The 15,972-nt window shown below is 49.1% G+C and overlaps 1 protein-coding gene across 1 annotated transcript; it reads right to left on the minus strand.

Annotated features, from left to right (window-relative positions):
- Window positions 1–9,542: 9,542 nt before the first annotated feature.
- LOC136662533 (protein phosphatase 1 regulatory subunit 3C-B-like) lies at window positions 9,543–13,148 on the minus strand. The gene is made up of 2 exons (XM_066639783.1): window positions 13,135–13,148; window positions 9,543–10,449 (listed from the first exon to the last, which is right to left on the minus strand). The coding sequence occupies exons 1-2, from the start codon at window positions 13,146–13,148 to the stop codon at window positions 9,543–9,545; spliced, it is 921 nt and encodes a 306-aa protein (XP_066495880.1).
- Between the last annotated feature and the right edge of the window lie 2,824 nt (window positions 13,149–15,972).

Raw genomic sequence — 15,972 nt, forward strand, 5'->3', positions numbered from 1 at the left:
CGCAGGCCTTTCCGGTGCCCAGAAATGGAGGCGGTTGCACTGAGGCTGCGCAGTCCTGCATGCACACTTTCCTGGGAGAAAGCCCCATTGACTCTAATGGGACTTTCTTCCGAGTAGACCTGCCAGGGCTCGTGCTGTGCACACTTTCCTGGGAGGAAGCCCCACTGACTATAATGGGGCTTACCTCCAAGTAGACCTGCCTAGGCCTGTGCTGTGCAATCCTATATATGTGCTTTCCTGGGGCTTCTGCGTAGACCTGCGCAGGACTGAGCCGAGGGTGGGGCACCTGCCATCGCTTTCCATGGAGAAGGGGAACTGTCCTTATGGGTGCATCTTGAGCTTGAAATCACCATTTTTTAAAAAATGTGGGGCGGGCCCCCCAAATTTTGCTGCCCCCATTTATGACAGGGGCTGACTTGCTGCAGCTGGGTCTGGTTTTGCAACCTTTGCTACAAATCAGCCCCAACTTATTTAAGCCACCCACTGGGCTGCTGTCCTGATGGAATTCAGAGGGAAAGTGCCTCTGTGCATGTACAGAGGGCTGCCACTGATTTTTCTTTTTCTTTTCCTCAAAAGGGATTTAAAGACAAAGCAGTGGCGTAGCTTTCCCAGCGGGAATGGCACTGAAGGGAGGGGCCGTTCGCCCACCTCCCAGCCAGTCTGAGTGCTTTGCCCCCCCTCCAGCTACGACACTGAGACACAGTGCCTCTGGGCAAATTGTTAAGATCCAGACAGAAGGGGGGGTGTTATCAGCACCATTAACAGGAACCAGACCATTTCTGCCCAGCACTGCATGTACTCAACAGGGACCAAATGTGTACACTTCTGGGCAAAAATGGGTTAAAGCCTCGAAAACAGTGCAGTCTTACTTAAGCCACTTAGACTGGCAACTCTGCCTGGCAACTACCAGCCCAGACCAAAGCAGGAGGAGAAAAGATCTTTAAAGCTGCCCCCCTCCCCGAGGTGCAAATCCCTCAGCCAGGACCTCCAGCAACACATCCAGCATGCACCAATCCACCTCCAGCAACACCTCCAGCATGCACCAATCGTTGGGTGGCATGGGCACACCCCCCCACGTGGACAGGGCATGGAAGGAGTTAATGGACACATGACAACAAATAGACAACTCTTCCATGACCTCAACACACAAAAGGCTACCACATCACTTCCCACATCCTGACACAGGGATGCCACAGCATTTCTTGCTGCAGAGGCTACTGTGCACCAGGAGGCCCAGCAGTGCCAGTGTTGGATTCCTCTTATGTCACTCACACAGAGCCAAGAAATACTTTTAAGATTGCTATAGGCCAAGGGAAGGGAAACAAGGAGACAAGCATGTAGAATAAGCACACAAGCGTCCCCAGAGCAAGGGTCTAACAGCCCATCCTAGCCACACTTTCCTGGGAGTAAGCCCCATTGACTCTAATGGGACTGACTTCTGAGTAGACATGCATAGGGTTGGGCTCTAAGGCTGCAATCCTATGCACACTTACCTGGCAGTAAGTCCCATTGAACTCAGTGAGACTTACTTCTGAGTAGAATTACATAGGATTGGGCTGTATGGCTGCAATCCTGAACACACTTCCCTGGGAGTTAGTCCCATTGCACACAATGGGAATTACTTCTGAGTAGACATGCATAGGCTTGTGCTCTCAGTGGAAGAACTGATTGGTTAAAAGGAATTTGGGGGGAGGGAGCCAGGGGCGGAACTGGGACAAGCCACAAGGCAAACATAAAGACTGCAGAGAGAGCCAAGCTTGGGACCTTGATCAAGCCCTGGCAGCAGGAATGTTAGAAATGAGGTCAAATTCCCGTTTTGCTTGACTGTCCAGAAAGGCCCTGGCAGAAACGGATTTTGTATTGTATTTTGTATAAAATTTTTGTATTGTACAAAATTGTATTTTGTATTTTAAAAAAGAAATACTTTTAAAATGCAAAGATAGGAATTGAGCTGGAATAAGAGGCTGAGGTTATATATGGGGTTATGTATGGGGTTTTTTGCCCATTTATAGTGGGGATGCATTTTACCAGGACATAGATATACCCTAGTGCCCTCCTTGGCATGTGCTTAAGTCCTGGGCTGGAAGTTCTGTGATTGGCTGCAGAGTTGAACCTGTGCCCTATGCTTTGTCACAGTGGAGTGGGTGGGATGGAGAGAGTGGGGGACGCTGGGAGTTCTTGGCAATGATTTTCTCTCCATGGATTTCTATGGGTGCATTTAGATGCATGCCAGCTCAGATGCTGTTGCAACTTCATGCCAACGTCAGGGGAGGAGGTATAGGATATGTCTATGTCAATCCCTCCCTACCCTCTTGTGAGAAGATGGCAAATAAGGATCATCCACTTCTAGAATACACCTGAAAACCACTTCGGTGCAAGCAATAGTGCCAGAAGGATTGAAAAAGCTTGGATTTTCAAAAAGGATTGGAAAGCTTGGGTAGGAATTGCAGAAAGGCATTTATGGATGAATTCTGCCCAGGTTGCCATCGTAGCATCAAACAAATCCAGCTGACTGAGTCCACTTGGACATCTGCATCCCATGTGTGAGCTTGGCAAAAGGGCTGGCTGCCACCCCCTCTGATATCCTTTTCTATATAAAAAAGTGAGTGACTTTCCCCCTCCAGAGCTATTACTGGCTTAGCTGCTAATGTTAGGAACAGGTTGAGCTCTTCAAGTGGTCCATCCCCTTTGGGGGACATCAAACCAAAACAAGAGAGCCTGCCAAATTCTGCCCCCCTTACTCAATGCCTCTCACTCACTGGATTAGCTGTGTTGGAAAGGAAGAGGATGGAAATGTGGGAAAAATGGTTGTGGCTCAACCAAGCTTCATGATTTAGGAGCAGTTCATCAGACAAGGAGGGGTTGCTTCTTTGATGGTTGTCTCAGGTGTCAGGAGCACCTAATGTGCCCTTTAGAGGCAGATGGGATTGGCATTGAGGGAGACGATTCACATTTTCATACTGTCTTGCCTCCAAAGAGCTCAGAGTGGTGCATAGGGTTCCTCCCCTCCTTTAGTTCTCACAACAACCCTGTAAGGTAGGTCAGACTGAGATAGTGGCTGGCCCAAGGTCACCCAGGAAGCTTCATGGCTGAGCAGGGATTTAAGCCTGGATCTTTAGGGCTAAGTCCAGCTCCCAAACCACTGTGCCATCCTGGCTCTCAGTCATCTGAGATTCTAGTGCAGGGCTTTGCTTCTGAGCTCTCAGCAGCTTGGCACAGGCAGGATGAGTGTGAGAAGAATCCATGCAATTTTCCTGTGGCTGCTCTCTAGTGGTGGAGAGAGCTCACTGCAGCCTCAGCAAGGGCCATAAAGTCTCTCCGACAGACAATAATGCACTGATGCCATCGCAGTGACCTGAACTTCACCTGCCATGGATGCAGTACCCCCAAAGAGGCTTTCCTCCCAAATGGCCTCTCAGCTTAGAAGCTGCAGCTGTGGGCTATTTTGCTGCCTTACCCGCCGCATCGCCTGCTAATCACGCTTGGAGAGGATGCTGCACTAACAGGATTTGAGTTCCATGACGCCAGCAGAAGAAATCCAGGTGACTTGGGCTAGATTAATGACCGGCTACAGGTGAAGGAGCTTGGAAGGACACGCAGGCTTGGAAGGGGCACCTGCCTCTTGCACATCAAGTGCCTGAAGAAGACCAGAGACCTTGTTGAAACACAATTTTTAAAAGAATATTGTTTCACAACTGCCACTACTTGCACTATTCTGCTCTGCTGTGCAAAACTGAGGTGAGCTTCCCTTAAGCCCCCCGTTTAATCATTACAGTAATATCCAGGATTCTCCTATAATGCAGGTTCATTCCACCCCATGCAAGCCAGATTTTGAACTAGGTTCTGTCCTTCTCCCTCCCCAGATTCCTTACGATGATCCTGAAAGGTAGGTCAGTCGTACCCGTAATGCAAGAGGGGAATCGAGGCTCAAAGAGTGGCTTGTCAGGATTTGAACACAGGACTTCCAGCTCAGGCTCTCAGTTGCTTCACTTCAGCGGCTCTCAACACAGCTAGGTGGGGCTGTGCTACTGCTGGGCCTGCAAGTAGTAAGCAGCTCCCCCTTGGGCGTTCCATTCTCATTTCATTCGCCCTGGTCAGGTGGGCTGCTAGGGTCAGGTGACAATCTCCAGGTGCCTGAGACTGCACACCAAATGCAATGTACTATCAAAGCCTTGACTTGCTGGTGCACCAGCTGCTGATGTTCCTTGGATTTGAAAGGGGGGGGAGCAGAGCAGAAAAGGAAGGGTGGAGTTGAATAGTGGGCTAGAGTGCCTCTGCAAAATCACTCCAGCCACGGTTCTCTTCTCTGCTCCTTCATACTTCCTCCTTTGCTCCATTCCCCTATTCCTTTTCAAATCCAGAGAGCAGGAGGAAGGAAACCAGGGTACTCTCCCACCCCTTGAGACACCTACCTCAATCACCTTGTGGACAGGCTGCCCTTCTCACAACAAGGCAAAGCAAAAAACCCAAGGCCAACTTGGGAACCTTGCCAATAGGAAAAACAGAAGAAACTCCCACAAGCAACTATTGGCTGATGTTGCCAGCTTTTTTTCCTGGTAGGGTGCCTGTGCCATAACCAGCTGAATGGCAGGTAGTACATTCACCAGGTGAGAATTTTTTTTTTCCTTGATGGAGAGACAATTCTAAGGAAAGTTTTACCTATTCAGCATCCACAGGCCCTGCAGCTGATAAAGACACAGGAGCTTTATGGGGACAGAGGATGGCAACCCCAATTGCTAAGCAACCACCATAGTTCTCCATGCAGGCATATCCATTGACTTCTGTTCTGGTTGGAAACAGCTGCCAAGGCTTCAGGCAGTGACCCTCTTTCAACCCTGCAACCCAAGATTTGACATAGGCAGCAGTCACAGCTCTGCTGGTATTATACATGCATCCAAAATACACATGGGCGAGAACCTTGGGTGCAGGTCGACACAGCTACTACTGTATTCACTATTTTACTCTCTCTAGTCAGTCCAGCTCAATCAGAGCCTTAAATGGCTTTTAGAAACGTGCTTGGTGTATACAATGGAGGAGAGGACACCTAAGGGGCCCAGGAAGGGCAGAATATTGTATCTTGTCCCAAACTGTTTGGTCTGGCTGCACCAAATCATACCCCAGGGTCCAAATGAACATCTGCTCAAATGCCCCCTGATCAAGGATGGTGATTAGTGTGGATCTCCAGGCTATCACAAGCTTTGTGGAACTCCTCTGACTCCCAGTTTCTTTCCTGACCTGCATGCCATTCCCCAGGGACCTCAAAGACATTGGCCAGCTGAGCCCTATACTACAGTCACATCACATCCGGGTTATTGGAGTTAGTCAAACTTCACGGATGAGGAACAGCAATGCGTCATGTCAGTGAGATAAAACCTCCATGGCCAGGGGCAGCATACTTCTACATATCAGGTGGGGGGGGGGGAATGATCAGAAGGAAATGTCACCATCATGTCCTACCTGTGAGCCTCTCAAAAGATCTGCCTGGAGACTGCTACAAACACAGTAGAAGAGTTTTTTGTTTTGGTCCTACTGGGCTCTGACATTCTGACTCTTATTTCTTGAATGCTTCCTGAGGTGCCTGCAAGTGTGAATGACACACACCCAAGCTCCAGCCCTGCAGGGAGGATGATGCATTCTAGACCTGCTTGTCCCCTGAAATGCTAGTTTTCTACTTGTGGGGAATCCCCATGACATTTCTCGACTGAGGAGTGTAAAGAACTATGCAGAAGTGATAGTATGGGACTGCTTTGGACTTTGCTATGGTGTTCTACTGCATGTGTTGCCCAGACCGCTGTCTCCTCTTTCCTTACATGATAGAAGCCATTGGTGCAACAATCAAACTCTGCTGAGGGCACCAAAATAAGAAGGGAAAGAGATCTGTGGACAGGAGACATTTGCAAAACAAAAGACTTCGGCTGCCATGTTCTTCTCTGTGTTCACATTTCTACTGTCTAGGAGCTGACAGCTTGCCCCACATGCCAACATGGTTGAGAAGACAATTGCAGGCACCTGTTCAGGGCTGCAATCCCCTTGAAATCAATAAGAACTTAAGAGCTCCACTGGATCAAGCCAAGGGCCCATCTAGTCCAGCTTCCTGTATTTCTCAGCAGTCCACCAGATGCCTCAGGGAGCACACAAAACAACAATATACCTCCATCCTGGTGCCATTCCCTTGCATCTGGCATTCAGAGATGGGTCACCTCTAATACCCAGAGGTTGCATGTACCCCTTGTGGCTTGTAACCTGTGATGGACCTTTCCTCCATCAATCTGGCCAATTCCCTTTTCAAGGCATCTAGCCAGTGCTATCACCACATCCTGTGGCAAGAAGTTCCACAGATTAATTTGGAACTTACTTCTGAGAAGATGTGTATAGGATCACACACATCTAGTTAGCACACTAGAAGCACAGAGGGGAGCCACAGCAGCCAGAGGCTCTTCATTCTAGTTCTTACATTATAAGAGTTACCCAGTGCAACCTTGCACCTGGGGGGGGGGGGGGGAAGGTCAGTTCACACATGCCTGATCTTCACTTGCAACATACAGCAAGGTTCTGTGTGATCTGTGCAAACGAACCACTTCAAACTTAAGGCTGCAGAACCAAAAGCTCCATTATTTGGTGTCATCTTCCATGCAAAGCATCTCAGTGGAATCTGTTCACACATTCTGCTGCACTAAGTCAACAAGTGGGAATACACACAAGTGTGAACTGGCACTCTAGCAGATGGAAACCAAGAGGAGACAGAGGAAAATTCTTGGCAGGAGGGTAAGAACAAGTGCAAGGGGGTGAGATTACTAGCAAATACTGTCTGCCAATAGCTTTCAAGACAAGAGGCTGGTGATTACCTTTAAAATACCTGTATTGACCAGTTTAGGACAGGTACCTAGAGGGCTGCCCCCCCCCCCACATCTATCTGGTGAAACTGTCTTGACTGTTTTTACCAGTTGCCCAAATTGAGCATACTTCCACTGGCAGGAATTCAAGAGAAGGCTGTTTCCACATCACCTAGCATGTGGAACTCCTTGCTACAGGAAATGTGTACAGCTCCATTTTTTGCAGTATGTCCTTTTTCTACAGGGGTTGTTCTATGTTAGCACTTTGGTCATGGCCTGTAGGAGGGCAAAAGTGGGATAGACATGATCCAAATCAGAATAAACATGGCTAACACTGGGGCAGACTTTTCCATGCAGAGGCTTGCCCACCTCTGGGTGGCAAGGACCTTAGCTTCATGCCAAGTGTACAAGTTAGTCTCTCTTCATGCACATGTATCAAGCATGAGCTGAAGATGAGCAGGGCTTGCACATTTTGTGAAAGGAGCTTCCCCCCCTCACCCCATCTAACATACAAATGGCATGGATGTACATGTACTGGCCAGGGCTAATTAGACAGGATGGTAAGAGAGATGAAGTGGAGTGAAGAGATGAAGAGGGGGCTGAATCCTCCCTGGGCATTTTTGCCCCTGCCTCTCCTCCTTGAAAACTTCCAGTCTCAGATTCTCACTGGGAGAAATAAGGCTGGTGGAAGGGACGCTGGAGGCAAAAATCGTGAGCAGGTTAAAGGCTCTACACCTCTCTCTTTTCCACTGCTTCCTCCACTTAAATCAGTCCTCCTTCTCCACTTTTTATTTTTCACATTTTTATACTGCCCTTCCTCCAAAGAGCTTAGGGTGGTGTACATGGTTTCTTGCCAGCTTTTGTCCTCACAACAAGCTGAGAGAGAGTGACTTGTCCAAATTACCCAGGAAGCTTCCTGCCTGAGCAGGGATTTGAACCTGGTCAAACTACAATTCCCAAACTACGACACCAGTGGTTCTCAAACTTTTTAGCACTGGGACTCTCTTTTTAAAATGACAATCTGTTGGGACCCACCAGAAGTGATGTCATTAACTTGGAAGTGATATCATCAATTTAGAAGTGACATCACCAATTTAGGTTTCTAACCTAAGCTGTGATTAGCCAAAGGTCCCATTACATAGCACATTCATGCTGTTATAACTCAGAATTCAAACACTCCAGCTTGGAAGTCAAAGCAGATTTGGATCCTTCTCCAATCACACAGTCCTCCCCCCTTTCCAGCATACCATCTTCTCACCTTTTCAGGGCAATGCACCAGGCCTCTCTCCCACCAGGAGCTCACCCTCCCCAGCAGCTCTGTATGCTGTATTTCCAATTCTGTATTTTCAATTGCTGCTCAGATAGGTGCTATGTGGCCCACTTGAAATTGCGACCCACCTAGTGGGTCCTGACCCACAGTTTGAGAAACACTGCCCTACACCATCCTGGTTCACTTTACAGCTGTGCAACAACCCCACAGTCTGACCACATGGGTCAGCTGTGATTCAGCCTCATTGGCCAGGCCTCCCAACTTATCAACTTGGCATTGTGTTTCCAGCAATAACAAGACCTATATTGAAGAAGGCCTTTCCTATCTGGAGGCGAATGCAGAATGCAGAACTCCTTACATTGGTGGCCTAGACCCCTTGCTCCATTCAGGGAGGAAGGGCTGGGGCTTGCCTGGCTTATTTAATCGAGAGGAACTGAATGACAATGTTGAAACATCACTTCCAATTTATATAGCTCTGTGTGGTTTAGTCCTACACAAACTTGCTGGGAAGTCAGCCCCATCACAGGACTTATAGCACAATATAGGATGGTCACTTTAAGTATGTCCATAGCAATTATGCAATTCTCTCAGTGTCCCTTACAACAACGCTATAAGGTAGGCCAGCGCCTTTGTTCTTGCGCTATGCAAGAGGAAGGCACGAGGCTGAGACACTGGCTCATCGTTTAGAGAGGAAAGAGTAGAGCCGGTTTCTTTGGGTCACAGCTTGAGCCTCTTAGCTGCTATGCTATGCTAGATCAGCGATTTTCAAAAAGGTGCACTGCAGCACATTGGCTTGCCGTGAAAGGTCCACAGGTGTGCCGCAGGAGTTTGGAGCACAGCGGCTGAAATCTGGTGGCGGAGAAAGAGGGACAATTTGTTACTACAGACAGTTGCCCTAGAAATAGAGCTGCAGAACCCAGAAGAGTCCTCCTAGAAGCTGAAAATGACATCACAAGAGGCAAAGACCATAGAGAGGACCATAGAGTCTAAGTGCCATGAGAAGAAAGACATTGAAAAATTGCTATGCTAGATTTTGACAGCCCTGCTAGCCTGCTCTGAGAAAATCAGGCTGCAATGACCCTCTTCCTATGTCAAGTCTACAGTGGAAAAAGGGAGAGAGCAAAACCTTTCCCTCTTGCTTCTTGGCCCACGCTTGGCCTGCGCTTTGAAGCTAGACAGCTTTCGGGTGGGGAACAGCTCTTGGCCACAGCCTGTCCTCCTTTCTCCATGAAGTTCAAGAGCAGACGATATCCTTGCCAGAGGCAAAAGGACACTGGCTCCCCGAGTAACAGGTGACTGAGTTATAGACAGTTGCGCTGGTGCTTTTGTGCGGGCATGACAGCAAAGGGCCGGCAAGTTGGCACGTGCTGTGGGCCACTGAAGCTGCCGATTGGGCACCAAGCAAGAAAGCTCAGGAGCGCATGAGATCTAAAGTGTTCCTACCAGTAAGCTTCTTTCTCTGAATGCCTCCAGGTCTGTAAGCGAGAGAGGACCAGAGCGGCTGCCCGGGAGGTGCCCAGGGGCTCTCCGCTTTGAATGGCGCTCTTTGCCAGCCGGGAAAGAGCCCCAGGAGGAGGTGGAGCCCCCACTTGACGTATCCTGTAGTTCTTGCCAAGGTTGTTATCCCAGTAGACCTTCTGGCCACACTGGAAAGAGAAGCAGAATTCGATGGTCCCACAAGGAGACGGTGCTTTCGGCAAGGGCACCTCAAAGGAGAAGACATCTATATCGGAGTAGCCATATGTATTGTGCATATACTGGCAAGGAATGTCGCGGAAACTCCGCCAGGAGTTGAAGGTGATACGGATGGAGACTTTCTTCTCATAGCCAATGTTGCGGACCTTGACGGTCCCGGAGAGGGACTTCTCTTGGATGAGGCAGTTCTCCAAGGAGACAAACCCACATTGCAGGCGGTAGCGGAAAGCCAAGTAGTCGGTCGAGGGCTGGGGGAAGTCCAGGAAGTATTTCTTCATCTCAGAGCGGGAACTGCGGAGCTTGTTCCGGAAGCTGGTCAGGTGGGACAGAGCTTGGTGCAAATCGCAAAGGTCCTCCTCAATCTTGGAGAAGATCCGTACAGCTGTGAGGGAGAAGCCCTTCATGTCAGCGAAGACCACCTTCTTCTTCTTTCCCCGGCAGCCTTTGGTGCCCGCCGGCTTTTCTGGGCCCATGAAGGGCTTGTTGTTCAAGCATGAGCGCAAGGGCTGGTGGCCCAAGCCTTCCCGCAGCTCCTCGTAGGAATCCAGCAACTTGCGAATGGGAGGGGGGTGGCTCAGGCATAGCCGCCGGGTCAGGTCAGCGGGCGCGGCGCGGGGCACGATGGCCCGGTTGCTGAACACCTGGAAGAGGCTGAAAGCAGAAAGAGGGGTTAGCAGCTGATCTGAAGTGCCCCATCAGAATAGGAGAGGACACGTGATTCTCAGCTGCAGCACATGCCGTTTATCTTTTCCTCCACATTGGACATTGGGGGGGAGGGGTGGAAGAAGAGAAGCAGAAGAAAGACTATAAGGATGGATGGCCCACTCATGAAGCTCTGCTCTACTTCTCTTACTCCCTAGACACAAAAAGGAAGAGGGGAATGAAGCAGAGGAGGAGAGGAGAGGAGAGGGCTAGAGTATCTCATACTCAAGCAACACATTGGTGAGCAGTGCCTGCCCCCAACACTCCCTCTTCCCACTGCTCTGGATCAAAGAGAAAGGGAGGAACGGAGCAGAAGAGGTAGTGTGGAGGAGAGGAGGGTGTGAGGCTAGGGCATTGGACGCTCTAGCCCATCACTCTCTTCTCCTCCACACTTTCTTTTTTGTTCCATTCCCCTTTTGGTTTCTAAGAATCTGAGGAGGAGAAGTAGTGGTGGTGGCGATTGGCAACAGGCAAGGAGGGGCGGCACTTGGTGCATCATCTCAAGCACTGAGAGGTCTCAGGCCAACCCTGCAAGAAGAGGATCCAAAGAAAGAACTCCCCACCTGTATTTTGAGGTGGAAGAGTTCAGAATTCTGCCTCGCTACGCGTAACGGTGCAGATGGGGGTTGCCCCAACTCTGTCAATTTCCCAAAAGACAAACCTGTATTGAGGTTTGGATAACAGGCAGATTTGTTGCACTGCTGCATTTGTCTAAAATATTTGAATCTCTGCCCCTTCAGTCCCCAAAGGGCCCACCTGGGTGGCCATTTAAAACCATTTAAAACCAGCACCAAAAAACACAAATGCAAGATCATCCAAGCCACAGCCTAAGCTGTCCGTTGCAAAGGGCAGCAATTAAAATCAAAGGCAAAATCCTTCTAAATTGGTTCAGACAAGGCATCTGAAGGTCACATTTTGCACGGCAGGCCCTGTTTAAAAGTATTGCAGGCATCTGCTATAAGCGGAGCTATGGGACCCCAAATAGATTTTGATGCCCTGAAAGATGGAGACCCCTAAAATAAGATGCACCAATAGCATTGGCAGCCTGCAAAGCAACAGCACAATATTATCTAAAGTTAAGAGCCGGCCCCTGCCCTATCCAGCACAGCTGCTCTCTCACAGCAGGACCACCAGTGAGCAAACATAATGGTCTGATGGGACAGTGAGGCATTGTGGAGTAGTGGTTAGGAAAAAAGAACTCCTGGTTCAAATTCCCACTGGGCACTTTGCCTACCTCACAGGGTTATCGGGAGGTGCATACTTTGCCTGATAAAACCTCAATGATAAAACCTCAATGATTGACCATCTCCAAACAGAAACCTTCATGAATCAGTTCTCAAGTGTCAGCTCCAGAAGTGGCACTGAAACCATCTCCTGGGCTGCATGCAACAAAAGCAATAGCTAACAGCGCACTAACAGAACTACCTAATATCTAAAAAGTGGCACTGTGTTCTTTGCCTCCAAGAGCAGCCATTGTCCCTGCCCTGCTGGTTGCCAAGTGTTCTTCTGCCTTTAATGACAATTTGATGCCCCCAAATCCACAGGTGAAGGTTTCAAACTCCGTGCCATAAGCAGGTCACCAATTAATGCATGCGCATTATTAAAAGCAGAGCTGCAACAGCCAGTTGACAATTCCAACCCCCCATCACCAAACATCCCATCTCTCTACCCCACCCTCTGATCATGAGCAATCACTTTTCCGAACTCAGTTCCCAAACTGGACACAGGCAGGCAAACCAGGCCATTCGCACCCTTGGCTTGTCCCCTTATCTCAGAGCTCAACTAATACTTTGCCTTTAAAGATCATAGCTCTGTTCACATGCCTGGTGATTCAAACCCAGAATCCAAAGCAAATTCCTCCCATGGCGGTGCACCATTTACAAGGAGGGGGCTCAGAAAGGGTCTGTCTGCTTCTCTTTTTAAGGGTCTACAGGGAGGCCACAATTGTCCTAAACCTGGAGTTAAGAGAAGGGGCCTTGTGGATTTCATTCAGGTGCCTCCGAGCATGCACAGAGTGCGTTACTGAGAGTGTAGTGTAGTGGTTTGTAGTGGTTTGGGAGGTGGACTTAGACCCAGAAGATCCAGGTTCAAATCCCCCCTCAGCCATGAGACTTCCTGGGTGACCTGGGGTCAATCACTTTCTCTCAGCCTCACCTACCTCACAGGGTTGTTGTGAATACAAAAGGAGGGGAGCAGCTGTGTATACAGCCCTGAGCACGATGTGAAAAATAAATAAACTTCTTCCTTCACAGAGGAACTGCAAGCAAGATGTCCTCCCTGCCCCGGGGCTCTCACATCCCACCCTTCACGTCACTGGAACACAGACCCCACAACCCTCCCAGGCACACTCCTCCCGACTTCCTTTCCCAATTAGGGCAGGTCAAGCGGCACCCAGGCAATTCTTAGAATCCCCCCCCCCCCGCAAAGGAGGTGCAGCAGCATGGAAAGTATCTCCTGTTGGATTTCTGCCTGCCGTGCAATTGATTAAGGCCCTGGAAACCTGCAGTCTATCTCATGTTGAAGGCATGAGAGGGTGGCTGCAGCGTGGGAGCAGCCTAACACAGACCTCGACCCGTATCTTGGGCACGAGTGTGTCCCATTCCCACGAACAAACCCACCCACACACACACTCACTCTCCGCAGCTCATCGTGGAATCCTCTGCAGTCCCGGCGGATGGCTGGATGAATGAATGAACGAAGGCAGAAGCGAACTAGCCCTGCACGGCCGCGCCCACGCAGGTGACCAATCCCGACCAGGGACCCGCCCCCGCCCCAAACCTCCCACCTGCCCATAGTGCGGAGCGGCTCCTTTGATCTCCCCCTTTTTCCCACGCCCAAAGCCTGGCGATGACTCTTGGAACCAGGTGCCACCGTAAGAAGCACTCACTCCTGGAACAAACCGCGATGCCCCCGAGCATGCACAGAGTGCATTTCTTCCTTTCCCGAGGAACTGCAACTAAGACTGCAATCTTAGACATACTTACCTGGCAGCAGGTCGCACTGAACTCAGTGGGACTTACTTCTGAGTAGACGTACCTAGGCTTGGGCTGTGAGACTTCCCTTTGCCTGGAGGTCTTCTTGCTCCTTCCTATCTCTCTGCTCTCATAGTCCTGCCCACCACCACAGTCCTGCCCAGGATGAGCCTGGTGTCCTCTTTCCTGCCTCATGTCCTAGAAAAGAACTTTAGGGCACAATCCTAACCCCACTGACATCAGGGCAATGCAGCTTTGAGGCCAGGGAACAAACATTCCCTTACTTTGAGGAGGCCTCCTTGAGTGACACTCAACTGCAGGATACTGCACATGTCCCATTGGCACTGCTATGCCAGTGCTGGAAAGCACTGACATAAGGGGTTAGGATTGCGCCCTAAGTGTCCTCCTTTTCCCTGTGAGCAGCCCCTGCAGGCAGCACAGAGCATTCTTGAAATTAATAAATTATGGGCACAATCCTAACCAGGTCTACCCAGAAGTCAGTCCTATTTTGTTCAATGGGGCTTACTCTCAGGAAAGTGTGGTTAGGATTGCAGCCATTGTGTAATAAATTATGTGTAATATAGTTTTAAATTTAATAATAAGGAATAGAGTGTTTAAATTAACCACCTGAAGTCAATATACAAGTATTTTTCAGCTTTTATTTTGTCATGTCCTACAATTTTCTTAGATGTCCTACATTTTGGGGTGCTCTGTCCTCTTTTGCAGTGATGACATCTGGTCGCCTTGATCCTGCCCCAACCAAGCTCACTATCTCCAGGGATCCACTGCTTCCTCAGACCCCTGTATGCCCCTTATGAAGACCACTCCCTGATCACATGTGGATGCCCCTTCTCTTACTTCCTCCCAATTCCCCCCCCCCAAAAAAAACCCCTCAATTTTTCCATAAGTGAGTTTTCTACTTTTTCCATTTGGCAAGACTCCTTAATTCCAATGCAGTGAAACTGAAATTATAGCATATATGCAGTCTTCCTTCCCATTCCCCGTTGTCTCCCAAGTTGTGTCTAGAGATTGTGATGGCGGAGGGTGCTGTGTACACAAATATGCTACAGATCATAATGTCAAACTGGAGAAATAGGGGAGGGGATGAAAGTCTTCTACCCCTTCCAGAATCCAATAGCCTTCCACCAATCTTATCTGCCCTGTTCTCTCTCTCTCTCTCTCTCTCTCTCTCTCTCTCTCTCTCTCACACACACACACACACACACACTCTCTCTCTCTCTCTCTCTCTCTCTCACACACACACACACACACACACACACACACACACAATATTAAGCCACCAGTCCTATAGATAGAGGTGTTAGAAAATGGTGTTATTTATTTTATTCAGCCCATTGTGTTCAGTAAAACTTGGGCCTATCTTACTCATTGGAAACAAGCACTCTACCCATAGGTAATGGAATGGTACTCCTCCATATCTACTTTACCCAGGCTTCGCGCACTGGAGAGGACACTCTGTTCCAGAACCACCATTTAGAGCGCGATACCATAAGAACATAAGAACATAAGAACAGCCAAGCCCTCTAACTGGTTGAGAATGCAAACAGGAACAAGAAACCAGGAGAGGTACGATCGCCATATAAAAATTGGTGAGAATGTGCAAGGTTGTGCAAGAGACAAAAATGAGACAATGCTGCTGGGGGGGTAGCGGGGGGAGTGGCTGTAGAGTTGCAACCTGGAGATTGCTTTTGTCTCAACAGCTCTGCAACAGGAACACAAAGTGGGCTATTTCTCTTCTCCTCCAAACACAATCCTTGCTTAAAGCCATTTCTGCCCATTGTTGCTTACAAGGAAAAGGGATCAAATGTGGATATCCTTGGGCTGCACAGAAACAAGTTAACCATAAAGGAGGTGCATGAGCTGAGTTGGTGACAAGAGGCTGCAAAGAAGAGAAACCAGGGAAAAGAGATTACACAAGCCTGTGAAACTGGGTGTCAGAACCCACCCCCCCAAAATAATTAGGGTGGTTTGTTTTTATTTGAATTTGGGGTATCAATTCCAAAAATGGCACCAGTTTTGCCCTATCAATCATGCCTAGTTTTGGAGCTACAGCGTAGCCTCATTAGTGAAGGATTCAAGCAGCTTCCTCAAGACAAAGCCTACACCATGGTTTCCTCACCAGGAAGCTGCTTGAATCCATCAGTAACGAGGCTGTGCCGTATCTCCAAAGCTAGTGGTGATAGAGCAAAATTGGTGCCATTTATTGAATCAGTACTCCAAATATGCCCAGGAATACATCTAAGGCACCAAAATGTGTGTTGGCTTCTGTTATTTGTAAGCCAGTTCTCTTTATATGCAAATTTGCTTATCTGCGAGGGGCAGAATTGCCACCCACCTCTTTTATCAGCGAATACTGTCCTAGCCCACTGGGACAGGAAGGGACTCAGTGCAGCTATAAGCAGGCAGGTGGGGGCGAGAGAGGTTGCAGCAGGAGGAGAGACAGTGGTCTTGCAAACAGAGGGCAGCGCCAGCACCATGG

The sequence above is a fragment of the Tiliqua scincoides genome, chromosome 11 (genome assembly GCF_035046505.1).
Source record: "Tiliqua scincoides isolate rTilSci1 chromosome 11, rTilSci1.hap2, whole genome shotgun sequence".
Lineage (NCBI taxonomy): Eukaryota > Metazoa > Chordata > Lepidosauria > Squamata > Scincidae > Tiliqua > Tiliqua scincoides.